Source organism: Melozone crissalis, unplaced genomic scaffold, assembly GCF_028551555.1.
Source record: "Melozone crissalis strain CALT ecotype California unplaced genomic scaffold, PUWL_Pcris_2 ptg000007l_1, whole genome shotgun sequence".
Lineage (NCBI taxonomy): Eukaryota > Metazoa > Chordata > Aves > Passeriformes > Passerellidae > Melozone > Melozone crissalis.
In genome coordinates this window covers 13,761,530-13,778,520 of record NW_026535785.1, presented here as the reverse complement: position 1 = coordinate 13,778,520, position 16,991 = coordinate 13,761,530, and the positions used below count along the sequence as shown (strand labels likewise).

The following is a 16,991-nucleotide window of genomic DNA, read 5'->3' as shown; positions in this document are numbered from 1 at the left end:
TCCACATGTACTAAAATTATTATAACTTTACATTGTTAAAAGGCAGTGACCCTTTTCACTTATTTCTCACAAAGCCTAGAGTGTGGAAATGATAATTAAAGGCAAGTGAAACAGATGGCTGTAACATAATTCATGAGTCTGAACTGGCACTTAACACTAACTCTACTTTCAATTTGACAAATACAATAAGACACCTATGTTGACATACACATAGTGCACTTAACTACTTTTATTTATGCAAGTGAGGTATTAAAATTGTCTTGAAAAGCAGACATCTAAAGAAGAGTAAATGGTATGAAGAAGAGAACAGTAGTCATTGCTTTCAGTGGTCAATGATTAGTAGTTGTAGGGTTTTTTCTTCCACCATCCTATCTGATAATTTCCATGCAAAGTCTCCGTCTTACTCCTCCACTAGATAGGTAGTTTGGGAAGATGGGAGGAAATCCACCACTTTTCCAGCCAGAATTGATTATGAAGACTGGTTTTGTTTTTTGGAATGAAGTATAGTAAGCTAAAAGTGTGTGCATCTCACACGCTGCGTATGGTACACCTTTAATATATACACTGTCATTGTACATGAGCACTTTGTACATACACCGACACCACCTGCAGCAGGAAGTTAAAAGTCAATAGATAATGAACCTTGTGCTGTATCTTCCCTTCCTCTGACATAAATTTCACATGGAATCTCCTCCATCACCCTGTCTTCTATCACCTGCTCGGGGCAGTCGTGAGCTTGCTTGAAAGTGTAAGTGCTTTTCTTGAATGTGCTGTTGAAGGTTTTCATGGGCTGGGGCTGTGCGAAGTCATTGCGGAAGGGCAGCTCCATGGAGCTCAGGTTGCTCCTGCTCTGCTTCATGCTGGAGGCCTGGGAGCCACAGTGGTGGTCGTGGATGCATCTGGAAGCTGTTGAAGGGCGGCGCAGCTTCTGATAGTTTTCAAGTTCCTCTGATAGATCTGCCAAATCTGCAGAAATTTCTTTGTCCCTTAGTGAGAACAGTTCATAGTGAGGAGGATCAAAAACTTCCTGGAAACCAGTTTTATTGAAGGCAGTCTTGCAAGCCATAACCTTTTTTCGAGGCTGCTTTACTTGCACTAGAATTGAAATGATGAGAAGAACTAAAACTATCCCTGTTGTGATGCCAATGATTGTCCCATGGGTTTTGGTGATTTGTTCAAACAATCCAGTTCTTTTCTTTTCTGCAAAGGAAGAAAGTGATTATGACAAGACATTTATTAGTTTCTGCACTTTTGATAACGTATTTAAACAAAGCAAGACTGTATTGTGATTGCCATGCAAGTGATAAAATTACTTAATGGGACTGGAGACTAGAGCTGTATGTCAATGGGATTTGTCTAATTCCCTGTCATTAGTGGCTACCATATGATAATTCAGGATAATTCAGTGGCAGGTGCAACTCTGTGAACCAGTGCCTGGGATGAGCCTTCCATCCTGAACCTTTACTGATGTCTATATTGCTAAATCCATGAGCTAAATAGGCTTAAATTAACCTTGAATAGCTTTAATCCAGCTACAGATGATGTTTTTCTTACCATGGTTGGCTCCTGCTGGTAACATTCTCAGTGATGTCAGCAGTAGAAAACCTAGATTTAAAACTGTCTCATTCTTCTTTAAAAGTGAAATATTATCAGAGATAAGAATGACTGTACTGTTGTAACATCTCTTGGAAATGTAATGGCTGTGTCTATTGTGTGAGTCAGTTACACCTAATTCATCACAGGGAGCTTTAGCAAAGCTCTTATTCCAGTTCTAGGAGTCCAATGATAAAGTTACTTGAAAAAAAAAAGGTAGGGGGATACACCAACCAACCCAAATCATCTGGCAATTTTGGCTAGTACTTCATGTGAAAACACACAAGATGGCAGCATCAGAACAAGATGGTTTTCCATATTTAAAATTCTTATTTGAAGATTAAAGTTTTCCAGTTGAACTTCTGTTCCATTAATGTTTTGTCCTGGGGGACTGAGAGATTTCTACACTGCAACACTGGCTAGTGGCAGAGAAGAATTTAAGACTATGAAGAAGAAAATGTCGTAGCCTATATCTTGCATAATGTTTTCAGGTATCTGGCTCCTGGCATCTGAATAAGTGTGTTATGTACCTAAACACCACACACAGTGCATGGGGAGAGTTATACACCATTGTGTGTTATTTGAAACAATCCTTATGCTGAGCAGAGGCTCCCAAGGAGTTGGTTAATAAGAAATTCCATTTCTGCTTCAGAGCTTGGGCTCCTTTGAGCTACTTTTTACCTCTGAAGTGAGGGAAGATCTCTCCCCTTGTCCTGCCTTAGATCACAGTGGTGCCATCCATGGTGGGAGGTATGAATTTCACTGCTATGGCAGTTCTCTTGTCTGCATCGAGGTTTCTTAATTCTTGGCAGATATTTTAATCAAAAAGTTGTTTTGCAAAAGGCGATGTCTTCGCCAGTCTCTTAAAATAAATTGCACACAACTGACTTCTCTATCAATTTTTGTGTTACAGGGCTTAGGCATAAGTAGGTCACAATATGCTCAGATTTATGCAGCTATTGATATGGACTAAATGAGAACTCTGGGTGCCTGCAGGAACTGAGCACAATTGTGAGCAGCTCTTTCTAAGGCTAAGAATTGCTTATTTGGTAGCATCAGTCTCCCTTAGCTGGCAATGTGGCTCTAGTCTTCAGCTGTCTCTTAATTTCTGCTGTGCAAGTATTACAGCAGAATTTAGATTGCATTCAACATAAAACATGAAGGATTATTCAACATGAGATACAGCAATTTACAAATATTGGGAAAGACACAGTTTTTATGGAATTAATTTTTTTTTAATACTGCAGTACATTAGTGATGTGTGAATTCTAGGGGAGAGTCTAGAAAATGGTAAAGATGGGAAAGAGATCTAGAAATTAAACTTAAGAGGGAATATTGAGAATTATCAAAGGTAAGGATTGTTTAGAGGAAGCTTAGTTTTACATTGCAAACTTGGGAGTTATGGACCAGTTTTGTTGACTGGAAAACTTCCACAGTATTACATTAGAATATCTACTAGTGGTGTGAATTTCTTTGTTTACCCAAAATGCAATTAACAAGTAGGGTTTTTTTAATGTTTATTTGCTTAAAAATGCAAGCAGAATTTTTGCATTGAAAAGAAATTTTCTTTCAAGACTTTCTATAGAGAAGGTTTTGACTTTTTCTGCAGGGTCAGTTTCTCTTTGAAATGGAATACATACTTTAATCTTCTGGAGTTTTGTGTTCAGACCTATTGTTGCCATTCTATTTGTCAAAAAACCCTAAGCAAACAACTCATGTGATTTTGTTCTATTGTTTTCTTTAGCAAGAAAAATGGTTGACCTTAGACTGGTTTTGTTCTAACTCTGACAATTGAGCTATTCATGAAGCACAGGAGAATGTCTGTGCTTTAACAGAATAACAATTTCTTCAAATTATGAGAATTTTTCCTACAAAGCCTGATATTGAAACAAGTCTTTATGGTAGTTGTAATGATTGAAATAATACTCCCAAGCCATGTTCTAGAAGCAGGAATTTACATGTGTCTGTATTCCATAAGTGTTTATTTCATGCTCCCTGACTATTCCTCCTTCCTCCCATCCTTCCTCACACCATATACAGCAGCTGAATTTATCCTGAAATAGCCTGTGATTTACACATCTAAACAAATGTTTTAAAATTGTCTTTGAGGATTGTTGCTTCTATTTCAACCCTGAGAGGGTTTTTGTGCTTGAAAACTTAGTTCTGTGTTTTTTCAGCTCTTTATTTTTATCTCTAAAAGGTATTACCTGTCCCTACAATCCTTGCTTTATTACAGTTTAGAAATTGATAGGATGCAGCCTCAAAAATACTAAATTCTAGTTCTTATCAAGCTGATATCCTTTTAAAATAGAGAGTATGTGCTGAAGAGGAAGAAATTTAGTTAAAAGCAGTAAGAGCAATATCCAGGATGCTTACATGTGTCCTGAGTTTAAATAAAAAATTTGGAACACCTTCCTGAGATTAGTAGAATAGCTGTCTTCAGCATATTTCCAGGAAAAAGACATTTCATGACTTTCTTGAAAGGCAAACTGACCAGCCTAGCTCATAAAGGCTGTGGTTTGCACTATATTCACCTCTGCAGTGATTCTCATCCCAAGGGTATGCACAGTTCTGAATGCCATTGCAGACTAAAGAATTATTGATGCACATGTTGCTATGGCAGAAGTAAGTGTTGCCTGAGCAGGGAGCTGCAGGAGAGAAGAGAAAGAAAACATTCAGAATTTTCAGTAATTGATGCCTTGCAATAAAACTATTAACTTTCTGTGTCTGGGGTTTTAACATGCATTCTTCCTCTCTGGTTCAAACACAATCATTTCTCTTGGACGTCACCATCTGATGCTTTTCTCTCTCCATGTAATTGCTTTCAGCAATTTCAGTATTATCAATGCTACAAACCCATTTTTGCTCCAAAGGGGTAGGGAGCAAATAGAGACAGTCACAAAACACAGATGATGGAAGAAGGTTTTAGTATGTGTCTTTAAAAACTTAATACTTAAAAATCCCATGCTCACTATCAATGATATATTTATTCTGGAGCATCTGCTGTGTGGATGTTGTGAAGCACTCCCTGAGCATCTGCATTTTAGAGCCCATTACTATCTTAAGGCAAATCAGATTTCAGCTTGTGGAGGACTGTTTCAGTAATTGCAAGAGATTTCAATAACTAGAGGCATCTAAGTCATTCCTGCTTGTGAATCAAAAGCTCTTGGATCCCCCTATTAGAGCTAATGCAGGGATTGAGAGAGCACAGTTTAGCTTTTTATGTATCTATCTATATATAGTCTGAAATCTGAAGGAAGAAATTAACTAGAAGGCTGCCCTATGGTTTTGTATTTGTTACAGCTCCTTGACATAAGAAAAAAGATATTAGAAAGCAGTGATAATTCTTTTCAGGGTGTTGTAGCATATACAAAGGGAATTATTTATATATTCAGGGCACCAAGAAACCAAGAAATTGGTTTTTCATTTGTTTCAGTAATGGGGTATTTTTATGATGGAAATGTTTGTTATTAGTGGAGTCACTTATATACTAAACAGCAAAGATGTGTGGTAGACATTCTGCTATTTGGTTTTACAGAAAGAATGTGTTCTTGAGCAGCCTGGATTCTCTGAAACATCACAGGAAACCCAAAGGGTTTGCAGAGGGAATGACTGCTCCTGAGCACTGCATTTCTCACTTAGTCATTCTGTTCGGCTTGAGAATCTCAATGACAAAAAGAGGAGCTATGCCTAAGAAAAAAAGAACATTAAAAGTTATAATTTTGATTTTTCATTCCTGAATTAAATATGTACTGTCTTTCCATGGCTTACTCCACTGAAGCTAGGTAACCTACACTCATTGGTTTTAAGCATTTGTATTTGCTGTTATTGCTTAACCCTGGCAATCTGCAAGAAGTTCCATATAAGAATTGCTTTAATTGTAGTGCAAGTATGAATACAGAACATACTTAGAGGGTATTTTGGAACAGTTTATCTATGTAATCTCAGTGCTTAAAAATGTAACAATAACCATCACATCACTTCCTTGCTCAAGTGAGTTGAGAATGTGATTGTTTGGAGAGCAGCTCTAGCCTGAAGAGCACTGCTTTAAAACAGGATCACTCCTTTGGAAGGTTGAGATCAGGCCTGTTCTGTCAGTTATGCCATAATGTAAACATATTAAACATATTCTCCTTCTCATTTCCCTGAACAGGTGAATTTCTTTTACAGTTCTGTATTTGGTTGATGAATTTTGCTGTTGCTTCTCCATCTGCCAGCAGAGGCTCTATTTCACATGTTTGTGTTGTCCCTTTAAATTTTTGTGGGCATGGCTTTTTTCACAGTTCATGAAGATGGGACAAATGGATTCATTTTCCTTTTGTTTGTTATTTGGGGAGTTTGAAGTCTAAAAGTGACAATGGTTGATCAATTCCAGCCCAGGACTTCAAGGACATAGCTGGTCTCTCATAACAGCTGCCCAAAAGTGATGCAATGCTCACAGTGCTCTTTGTATCCAGCATTACTCATCTATTGAATCAAGCCAGGAATCAAATACATTGATTTTTCACATTGCTGTTAGCTGAATTACTTATTCAAACCTGCAAACAGTGCTAGGTGTGTGTTAGGTGACTGTCATGCACTATTAGTTCATTTATGGAAATCTTTCCAGAAATATTGATTGTTTTTATGGTTGGCTTCATGTAATTACAAATCATTAGCAAGGTAGAAGAGAAAGACAGCTTAACAATCTGAAAATAAGATAAGCTCAGATTCACTTTTTTCATTTAGAAAAATTGCTTATGACTAGATTATATAAAAATACTTGAAACACTTTACAGCCACATACTTTTCAATGACCCTACCCAAGAAAGGCAGTGTCTCAGGTAAATAACAATAACCACATACCTTTGCAGATGTTCTTCTGCCAATGACTTTTGAGTTGCTTTAAACTTAGGAATTTGGAAAGTTATCTGCCTTTAGGAGTATTTAGTATTTCACCTTATTGCATTAAAACCTCCCCAGAACCCCCTCAAAAAAATCCAAATTCAACAACAACAAAAAACCCACTCCAATAATTATAATATAAATAGACAATTTCCCTGGCAAAGTTCATAGCATTTTCTACATTGAAAGTTAGAATAACTTGCACTATCACCAATGTTAATGATTGTATTGAAATAAAAGCTAGTGGAAAGGCAGTTATCAATTTTTGCAAGCTGTACTTAAAACTGACATTTATTTAAATTCTCAATATCTAAAGCTTATTAAATGCTTCTTGAAGGCTAAGCAATATTCTAACTTGAAGCATGCAACTGTTCCTTACTACCAGGTACTCAAAGTAAACAAGAATCTATTTCTCTTATACATATTGTTACTTTAGAAAGGTTGTTTTATAAAAAGTAGCTTTTCTCCTATGTTAAAATTCACTGTTTTATGGAACATAACATAAAGTCTACCTGTTACCTGTAACCTGAACTTTTGTGCAAGTTAGTGACCAGGATCTCATTCAGGACTGGCTACAGACATGTTCTGTCAGAAAAGTTATTTTTTGTTAGCAAATCTGTACTGTTTATTCTTCAAGCAGAACTTTTTGAAAACCTTTAGCACCAGCATAGGTCTGACTTCCTGAAATGGGAATATTTCATTCAGCTCTCCCCATGTATCTCAGATCTGCTCTCAGTGCTGAACTCAGTCTGTTTTAGTGCCATATAAATGGCACTGCAATGGTTCTGCAGTGTGGACAACATATGTGAGGCAACAAAACTCCATTCAGGTACAACACCCTTAGGAGGAAAAAAATCTCACAAAAAATCTGCTTTCGAGAGACATTTTAATTTGCAATGAGAATAAAAACTAACCCAGGCTATGGAATGCAAACAAAAATCCAGATGGCATTTACAACTCAGTTTTAATTACAGGCTTCTTGAATAAACTTGAATTTAACCACTTGTCTATCATTGTGCAACATGCCAGGGCTTTGGTAAGGGAGCACATGTGGGGTCCATCAGAGCCAAATGCAGCTGAGGATAAGGGAGCAGCTTGGCTGGAGGGGCTGTAGGTCCAGACCCACAACTGAAGACAGAGCTGTGTTTAGGAAGGAGAGACTTTACAGGATCAGGCATGTTTTCTGTTCTGAACATGCAGAGTGGCCTTAAGAGAGCCTGTTGTGGTGTCTGGCAGGGAACTGGGCGCTGGTGGGAGAGCAAGCTCCAATCCCACTGCTGTCTTTTTGAAATAAGTCTGTGCTCATTTGTAGGGAAGGATGTGTCTTTGTGAGAAGGATGTAGCCTAGGGCAGTATTGCTGAATTCAAATGGAAAATAAACCTTTTAAGGATGCAGGAAAGCTTTTCTTCAGGAACCATGTTAGAAATGCAATAAAGCAATTATCTAATTTACCTGCCAGTATGTGAAGGAAACAGAAACAACCTTTTTCATGTTTTCCTGCTGCTCACTAAAAGACTTGAGCAGGAGAATGGGCCCTTTGAGTGTACTCACGATCCACAAAGGAGGTGAAGAGCATTCTGAAGCGGCTCAGCCTGCTGCCCTCATCGGCCCACATGCGCACCACGCCCGTGCCCGTCTGCAGCGTCACATCGTTGGCCACCGTGCTGCAGAACTTGGCCTTCAGGTTCTCAATGGAGCTGCTCCCATCATACACAGCCACAAAGTTCCTTTTGCACTCATTGGAGTGCTCCATCTGATAGTCCAGAAACCGCATGTAGATCTGGTAGGAAAGAGGAATCAATGTCTTTAGGAGAAGAATTAGAGGAGATTTCTTTCTTAGCAAATCTTGAATATGATGTTTTCTTCCCTTACACATAAATGTAAGTCCCACTTCACAACACTTTTACACTTAGATTTTCTCATTAGATGTCCATGTGGAGCATTACCTGACATTTGTCTTGGGTATCCATTCACTTCTCCCTGTTCCCCAAAACAATCTTCATTTAAAAATTTACTTTACTTTTGCTCCCTTTGGAAAAACACTACAAAGCAACACACTTGGTGAAGAAACGCCCAAGAATTTATGCTAAATGTGAAGTCTGTTTCTCTAGAAAGAGATATAAGGAATGCATAAATGTACTGAAATAATTTTTAAAGTATTTTGACTGTTCTCTTTCCTTTCTTTCTAATTCATAAAAACAATGTTAAAATATAGGGGAAGGAGTCTAGTCAGAAAAGCTCTGAAGTAAAATAAGGAAATTAAAATTTATTGCTTCAGAATGAAAGCTAATTACTGAACCATAGCTGTGTTATGGAAGACACAAACCATGAAGTCAGGAGTAATTTGAATAAAAATGGAAATGAGAGAGAAGTAAGCTGGCTGTGTAGGAAGAATTAATGAATTTAAGCTAATCTTAATACTTCTAAAAGCAGAAATCTAATCCAAGAGAAGGCAGCATATGTGTTAGAACGCATGCAGCAAAGAAATTAGAAGATTGGGATGGTATTTAAAGAGTAAGTAAATAATTTATTTTGCTGGAGCAGGAAACTTGTGCAAGATTGTAATTCAGTCAAAATTGCATTAACACATCAAAAGGCTTTTGAAAATCTTCAATGGCTGTGTTGGAATTCTCTAAATTCTTCCGAAAATTTTGGGATATGAAACCAAGTCACTTAAGCACGCTGCAAAGGCCATTTTACACTTTAACATGGCCTTGTGTGTAAAGTGTAAAATTGTGCTGCCAGGGAAGCGATGTGCCCAGGTGGAGCCTGAGGTGCTGCTCCTCTGTCCATGAGCTCTCCTGCGTGTCCCGCTGCACCTGGGCTGTGTGAGCACCGGGACTGTCTGAGCACCGCACCGGGACTGTCTGAGCACCGCACCGGGGCTGTGTGAGCACCGGGACTGTCCGAGCACCGCACCGGGGCTGTGTGAGCACCGGGACTGTCCGGACACCGCACCGGGGCTGTGTGAGCACCGGGACTGTCTGAGCACCGCACCGGGGCTGTGTGAGCACCGGGACTGTCCGGGCACCGCACCGGGGCTGTCCGAGCACTGTGTCTGTCTGAGCACCGCACCGGGACTGTGTGAGCACCGGGTCTGTCCGAGCACTGCATCGGGGCTGTCCGAGCACCGCTGCCGACCCCGTGTCCCGCAGCACCGAGGCTGCTGCAGAGGCAGAGCCCCTGCACACCGGGGCTGTGAGCATCTGCCCAAGGGCTGGGACAGAGCCCTGCACACGGGGCTGTGAGCATCTGCCCAAGGGCTGGGACCAAGCCGTGCATCTGCCCAAGGGTCTGGGACCCCTGCTCAGGTGGGGTGCAGGAGGTCAGGGCAGATGAATCCCACCCACTCCTGGGCTCTAGAACTCAGTTTGCTGCCCCTTTGCCATAGCTCACTACCAAACACCTCTGGGAGACAAAACAAGATATTCTCCTCGCCATTCCTACACCTCTCAGGCTTTATTGAAAACATGAGAATAGAGAAAGACAGATGACACTGGTGCCCTATGGCTTTTCCTTTCCAGTGCTTCCAGAGGCAGGTTGGCCAGCACTGCCGTCCCTTGCACATTCTGTCTGAAGGTGCAGCCAGTGCCATATTAGCTCATTTCACCTCACTGTTTTGTGATTTTCAGCATATGTATTTTTTATTTTCTTCTGTTTTCTTTTTTTTTTTTTCCTGCTGTTTTTGTTAAGACTTACTGCTGGAAATTCTCAGCTACATGGAGAACCTGTTTTCCATTGATGACTTCTCTCAAAAACATGGATGGGAGCTGAAATTGCTAGTATTTGGGCTGAGAGATGGTATTTTCCTTTAATGATTGACTTCATATATCTGCTACAAAATTACAATGGAAACTAAAAATAATTTAGCACACTTTTAGTGGAGCTATTATTTGTATGATAACAAAGGAATAATCCCATTAAAAGTGCTCACCTTTTCACATGCTCCTTTGGATTAATGAGCTAGGCAAGTATAAAAGGTCCTCACTCTTACATTATATTGATTATACTGGTAATTTTATGAAATCTGGATGTAATTTATTAAGTGTCTGCTATACACATTTAAAAAGTACTTTCATTGCTGCACTTGTGTCAGTTTTAAAACTTTATTTTTATTATAAAATCAAATTGAGGAATTTACAAATGTCTATGCTTATTTTTCTCAAGAGACTGCACTGTATCAGATCAAATGGATTTTATCATCATAATTCTGCCTGAATTGAAGCTTGAGAAACCACTGTCAGAATACTAGGAATTATTTTTCTGTAATGTTTTAAATCAATAATTTAGGATGATGATCTAATTTCAGGACTCACCCAACTATAACTCTGCCTTCTGGCAACGTTCAATAATTTATTAAAATACTTAAGCACAAGACCTGGTGCACTCAATGGCAATGTAGAGAGAAAATAGGTTATTGTTTCAGGAAGAACTGTGTCTATTACTTAGACTAGTATAGGGCTCTTGGGAATTGACTCACTTCCTCAAAGGCTCAAATATATTAATGGACTTTTAATTTCCTTCATGTCTTGCCCTCTTCTTATCATCTTTTTTGTTCCTGTTTTAGAATGCTCTTGCAAGGTGGTTAACAGGGCTGGTTAGTTAAGTGTTAGGAGTGTGTAAGAAGGCAGGGGGAAGGTTTGTTATCTTGGCAGCTACTGCTTCAAAATATTTTTTAATTGTTATGTGTCTGCAAGCAGAAGCAAAATTAAAGATGTGTATGCTCTATGGAGAAAAGTATGTGTTCTTTCATGCAACATATTTAACAAATATTAATCTGAACCTAATATGATTCAGGCTTTAGCTATTGTATTTTGGGGTTGTGAACAGGATTTTATCCTGCTGTCTGCCTAACAAGGTAAAGCCTTTCCATTTAGCTCAGAATGCTGATGAAAGTGGGGTTCAAGGTGCAGGACTGTGAATTAGATGGGAGAAGCAGGCACATGTTCTGTTGACTTTGAACAGAACCTAATTCTCCAATAGAACCACTGGAGGCAAAACATTCAGTTTTGACAGTGAGATTTACTGGAAATTGCTGAAGATGTCAGCCAGCATTTTTGCCTGCAGTCTTCCAATAAAACCAGGATCCAAGTCAAATGCCCCTGAAAATTGTTGCTTAAACTGTTCTCACAGTTATTTGGTATTTGAAGCTTCAAATAATAGCAAGCCAGCACTATGGACTTATATAAATTTAATTTCAGAAACAATTCTCTCTCTGGATTTCCTAAGCCACAGCTACATGACTCACTTCAGTCAAGTACAACATTATGCAAATCACAGTTAGTGACCATTACCTGTTGCTGCTGCCACAGAAACCCATTATATACTGAATTACATGAACAAAACCCACCTTAGCATTTGGAGTGGCTTTAATTGTCCAGATACAGTCAACTGCTTGTCCTGGTTTTGTTTTTCCTTCTTGTTCTACTTGACTGGAACGTACTATTCCATCAGCTCCTGAGAGCTCAAACTGGCAGTCTAGGGAGAAGATAGACCTTGCTGTCAAATGCAATATGACATTAATTTAAAATTTCATGTATAAAGAAATTGTTACTGTAATACTATACCTGGGATGGGATTTAAAATACCTCCTAGGTAAGTGAAGTCAGGATCTGTAATAGAAAGAAGTCATGAATCACAAGGGCTATCAGTGCTTGAGAATCACTTCAAGCTTTAGTATTATCTGCAGATTATGTCCATTTTTTATTATGTCACAAAAAAAATTGCCAGAAAGTTTACTGAATCAATTGGAGCATATAAAGACAAAGTTTTTTTAGATGAGAACATTATTCCACAAAGATTGACCTTATCTGAAAAACATAATTCTACCCTGACAGCTCAGATTTCCAGCATAACACCAAAAATTGCTATTCAGTATTTTGTTCCGACATTATATTCTGAATTTACGGTGTTAGTTTTCACTGAAACTGCTGGAACTCCACAAGAGTACAGGGGATCTTTCTCTGTGCAAAAAGCTTATTTAGATTTATTTTATCAGACTGCTGTCTATGTAGTTCTGAACAATCTGAACTGAGCTTAGCAGAATATATCAACACTTAGAAATTGCTAACTGCTCTTTAGAAAGTATGGGAAGAAGGCTGCTCAATCCTAAAGGTACTGTTCCCTGGGTTATCTATCTCTTGTATTGGGCCACGCAGAACAGCTCTAGACATGGTTTAGGAAATGCTGTTCTAGGCAAAGAAAGCCCTAGTTCATGCAGAAGGGCACACTGGTTTAGTACAAAGTTCTTTTCCAAATGAAGGTCCAGAGTTTGGCTCCTTCTGTGATCCTATAAATTATTTTTTCTATAGGAAGTTCATCACTTCCCCTAGAATGCCTCAGTCCTGAGCTTAAGACTCAGCACAGTTCAGGACATGCCTTCTTTGTCCTCCTCTTTTTATTTACCTATAGTGAAAATCTATGATCACTGTATGCAAAATTTTGCAAAGTTTTCAACCTTCTTTGCAAGCTTTTTTTTATGAAGCAGGAGTATGTGCATATGTTCCCTTTCATTTTTAAAACAGTAAAATATTTTACCACACGTCATATAAACGAAGAGGAAGGAAAAGAAAAATATCTAAATATCTGTCCTTCAGTTGTTGTAATCTATTGTGAAAATAATATACAGTTTAAATGTATATTTAAAATTCCAGCCCTGCAACTATGGTAATTTAGTTTTGAAAGTGATCTTGATGAAATAAATGGCTTTGGAAATGGACTCAGCACAATGCATAAGTACTGTCCCTGTGAAAACATTTTATCATGTAATTCCCAATGGTCTGGTCACCATGTTAATCTGCAGTTTCTGAGTCTAAATCCCTAAGCAGTAATATATAATCATGAATTGTGTTTTCATGTGCTCTAGGGGTAAGGATAACATTAAGAAGTTATGGTTGTGTATACATTTATCGAAGTGGTAGAGCTGACATTTGTATATTGCCTTTTGTCCCAAAGGACAATAAAATGCTGATAACTACATGTGTAGTATCTCTGAATACAATAGTCAAGCACTGCACAAGGACATCAGGTCAAGTTTTCACGTAAGAAGGATGCTCTGCCAGGTTTAAGTAGCTCTACAGAGCAGATGTAATTTTTGTTTGTCTAAAGGCACTGTCAGCACACTGTCCTCTCCTTTGCACCTGTGAACTACACAGCACTCTGGGCAAAGAGCAGCTCTGTTGTCTGAGCCCAAGGGTTGAGGGAATCCAGTTATACTGAGAGCTTGTGCTTAGACTGTGCAGATATTTGCTCTGGGTTTTCAGAATAGAGATTTAAAATGTTTTGCATTTGGAGTGCTATTGTAAATTGGTTCAGGTGTTTCTGTCCAGTGCCTTACATGCCCCAGAAGAGAGGCTGCTGAAAAGGCAGCTCAAGCATACGTTGTCTTTCCTTTCCTACCACTGGTGACACTGGCACCAGTAGAGAAATAAAGAAGGGTGCTGCTGAAGACTTCAGCATGAACAAGCTCAACTGTCTTCCTCACTAGCAAACTACAGATCTGTAATTCCCTTCAGTCAAGGTTCCCCAAGAGTTTTTAGCCATGTGCCCAGCAGGATTAGCAGGACTGAGACTGTGGCTGTCCCACTGTCACTGTGCCTCTGTAAGTGCCCATGCTGAAATGCAGCTCTAGGCTGAGAGGACAAGCACACCCACAGAGCTCAATGGGAGCTGATAGTCATTAACTCCATCAGAATTTTAGACATCTTTACCTGGTATAAATGAGTACTTTGCTTGAAATCCCTTTCCTTCCAGCTCCTCATCAGAAATAAACTTGATCCACATGAATCTCCCTGTTGATCTAATTAGTGCAGGACTTTTCAGACCACAGTAACGATTAATGAGAGGGGAGAACCCAAAAGGTCCATCTCGAACCTCCAGGTGATCAAACCGACATTCAAATGAGGGTTCTATGTAATAAGGTTCATCAAAGGTCAGCTCAATTCTTTGTCGTGGAGCAGCTAGACATAAAAAAAAAATGATCAAAAGATTAAATGAAGATCTTGATAAAAAACACAAAGACATGAATTAATGAAGAGACAGGCCTCCAAAACAGCAAGATAATAGAGAAACTGGAAACTTCTCAAAACACACAACTACAAAAATTTAAAAAATTATTTTCTAAAAGTTACTTTTGCATAGAATCATGCAAAATTTTTTGCTTGCTCATCTTAATTGTTGAAAATTCAGAAATCACATTAATTTAATGCAGCACATATAACAGATATGAACATATGTACAAAGGTATTCAAACAAGATTAAATATTCAGTTATAAATTAAAACAAGTGAAAGCAAAACACATAAAAAAGAACAAAGCACTGAGCTATGCAGAAAAGAATGGAAAAGAGAAACATAGGAAGAACTACTCAATATTTCTTAAAGTCCAGATTTGTAGATCTTTTCACAGAAGACATCTTTTATTAGAATATTCCGAGACCTGTGAGTGCTTCATACATGTCAATGATGTGCAGGTGGCTACAGGTGTTGGTGAGTGTGAGCCTGTGGCAGCCTCACATCAGGATTGGGATCAGAGCCCTAAGTCCTGACTCTCACATCCATGGTTTGGATCCCAGAGCCCTCTCCTGTGTGAATGGATGGCTTCAGTGTTCCTCAATCCTGGCATCAGCTGCGCTGCGTGAACCTCCCAATCCTGGCTGGCTCTGAGGTGACAGCCCTGAGGAATCACACGCTGCTGCTTGTCCTGAGTGCCAGAAGGATTTTCTCTGGCATCTCCATCCCTCCCAGCAGACCTTCTGCCTCACTCACAAGAGCCACACGCATTTGGAGCTGCTGGCAATGTTGGCAATGCTCTGCATGAAGGAGCAGATCTTGGCTAGAAGCTCTGGAGGGCCTTGGCCCCTCTCAGGCACCCAGAGTGTTTCTGTGGGAGGATGAGGAGGGCTGGAAGCTGCTCCTGTGCCCCAGCCCTGCAGCAGGACAGCCTGGCTGCTTCCTGGGACACTCCTGGGCAGGAAAGGTGCAAAAGCAGGATGTGCATGGGAACAAGCAAAAAGGAGGGGCCTGTGAACCACTGCTGTGCTGTACAAATAAAAACTCATCAAACCTCATTACTTGAAATATTTCAATTAATTGATATGAATCTGATGATTAGGCTGACTAGTATTTTTAGCTGACTTCAGTGGGGTTTGGGTGCATTCTAATAAGAGGAAAAATAATTGGAGTGTCTCAAGTCTTGCAGCCTTTATTTAAGATATTCTCATTGGAATATGGTTTTATTCTAGTTAATGACATTTTTTGTCCTCATCACATTATTTTAATAGTGACCTCAGCAGTGCTAACAAATCTCTGTATTTTTAGTACAGTGCTATGGCAGCCAGATATATCTTTTTATTAATGAAGGACGGCATAAAGATTTTCTGCTGGTGAGATAGAACATTACAGCATAGTATGAAATAGCCTTCATCTTTTGCAATCTATTATTAATGCTATTAAGGTAACAAGCTACAATTTTTATCTTACTAATTCTGTATCTTCATGGTTTACAGTAGATTTGCTGCTCCTTTTCCTGGCTGTGAGGATATGTCTTATTCTACATAGCTAATTTCTTAATGTTTGCATTTCTTATTTAATTGTTGTTATTACTTGAGAGAGAAAGTTTAGCTTCTTGTTCAAGTAAATGGCTGCAGAATTCTTTATATTACCAGTATGGCCGTGCAATACTTTACAGCAGGGTAAGATGACAGTTTTAACAGTTCAAGATTTTCTATTTAACAGCAAGATTACAGCAGAACAAAACAGAAATGAAGCATGTACCTTCTAAGATATAGATGCACTCTTGATTGGGTGGGTACATGTTTGGGTAGTTTGGTGAAGCAAAATGTCCTCCATTACTGGTCCGGACCCAGTTGTCACACTGGGTGGGAGGAATGCGATTCACTCCAATGTTTTGCCCACCTTAAGCAAAAAGAAAAAAAATTATCAAATAAGTGATCTGCAAGGATGGAGATTTGATAAAGTAAAATTCTGGCATGACACACAGCCAATAAAGAAGAAAGTAATTTATTTTGGTTGCCCTCTTGTAAAGCACTCATTAATATCTATCTAAGAAAATCTTATGTTTAATTTTGTGGTGGGGTATATCCTAAAGAAATCACAGTTTTCGAATTATCAAATATATCCAGAGATCCTTGGAAAGGAGAGGGAGTAATTTTTTTTTTAAACCCAACTCAGTTCATGTTTTTGATACTCTTCTTTCTAAGTTAAACAGTCACAGCAGCTGCCAATACCATTATTTTATGGGTTATGTCATCTCCATTCCTATGTAAATATAATCAGAAATATTTGTCAGCTTTCATTGGTTTTGACCCTGATTCCAGAATATGCTAAGGTGGGATATCTATTTGCAGTAATTTGCTGGAATACAGGAAGTTTGTAACAGAATGAATTTCAATATGCAAATACACTAAACACAGCAATGGTAGTTTATGAAATTCCTAGATTGCCCTGGTAGCTAAAGGTCTCATTTAGGATCAAAGCTCCTCTTTTGGATGTACA

At 38.9% G+C, this 16,991-nt stretch overlaps 1 protein-coding gene across 1 annotated transcript in view; it reads right to left on the bottom strand.

Annotated features, from left to right (window-relative positions):
- Window positions 1-214: 214 nt before the first annotated feature.
- NETO2 (neuropilin and tolloid like 2) overlaps window positions 215-16,991 on the bottom strand; it is a 29,631-nt gene continuing 12,854 nt past the window's right edge. The window contains exons 3-9 of the mRNA XM_054296111.1: window positions 16,251-16,391; window positions 14,188-14,436; window positions 12,046-12,090; window positions 11,829-11,956; window positions 8,030-8,258; window positions 4,128-4,241; window positions 215-1,200 (exon numbers count right to left, since the gene is read on the bottom strand). Of these exons, the coding sequence (XP_054152086.1) occupies window positions 620-1,200; window positions 4,128-4,241; window positions 8,030-8,258; window positions 11,829-11,956; window positions 12,046-12,090; window positions 14,188-14,436; window positions 16,251-16,391 (1,487 nt within the window). The 3' untranslated portion in view covers window positions 215-619. The remainder of the gene's footprint in view (window positions 1,201-4,127; window positions 4,242-8,029; window positions 8,259-11,828; window positions 11,957-12,045; window positions 12,091-14,187; window positions 14,437-16,250; window positions 16,392-16,991) is intronic.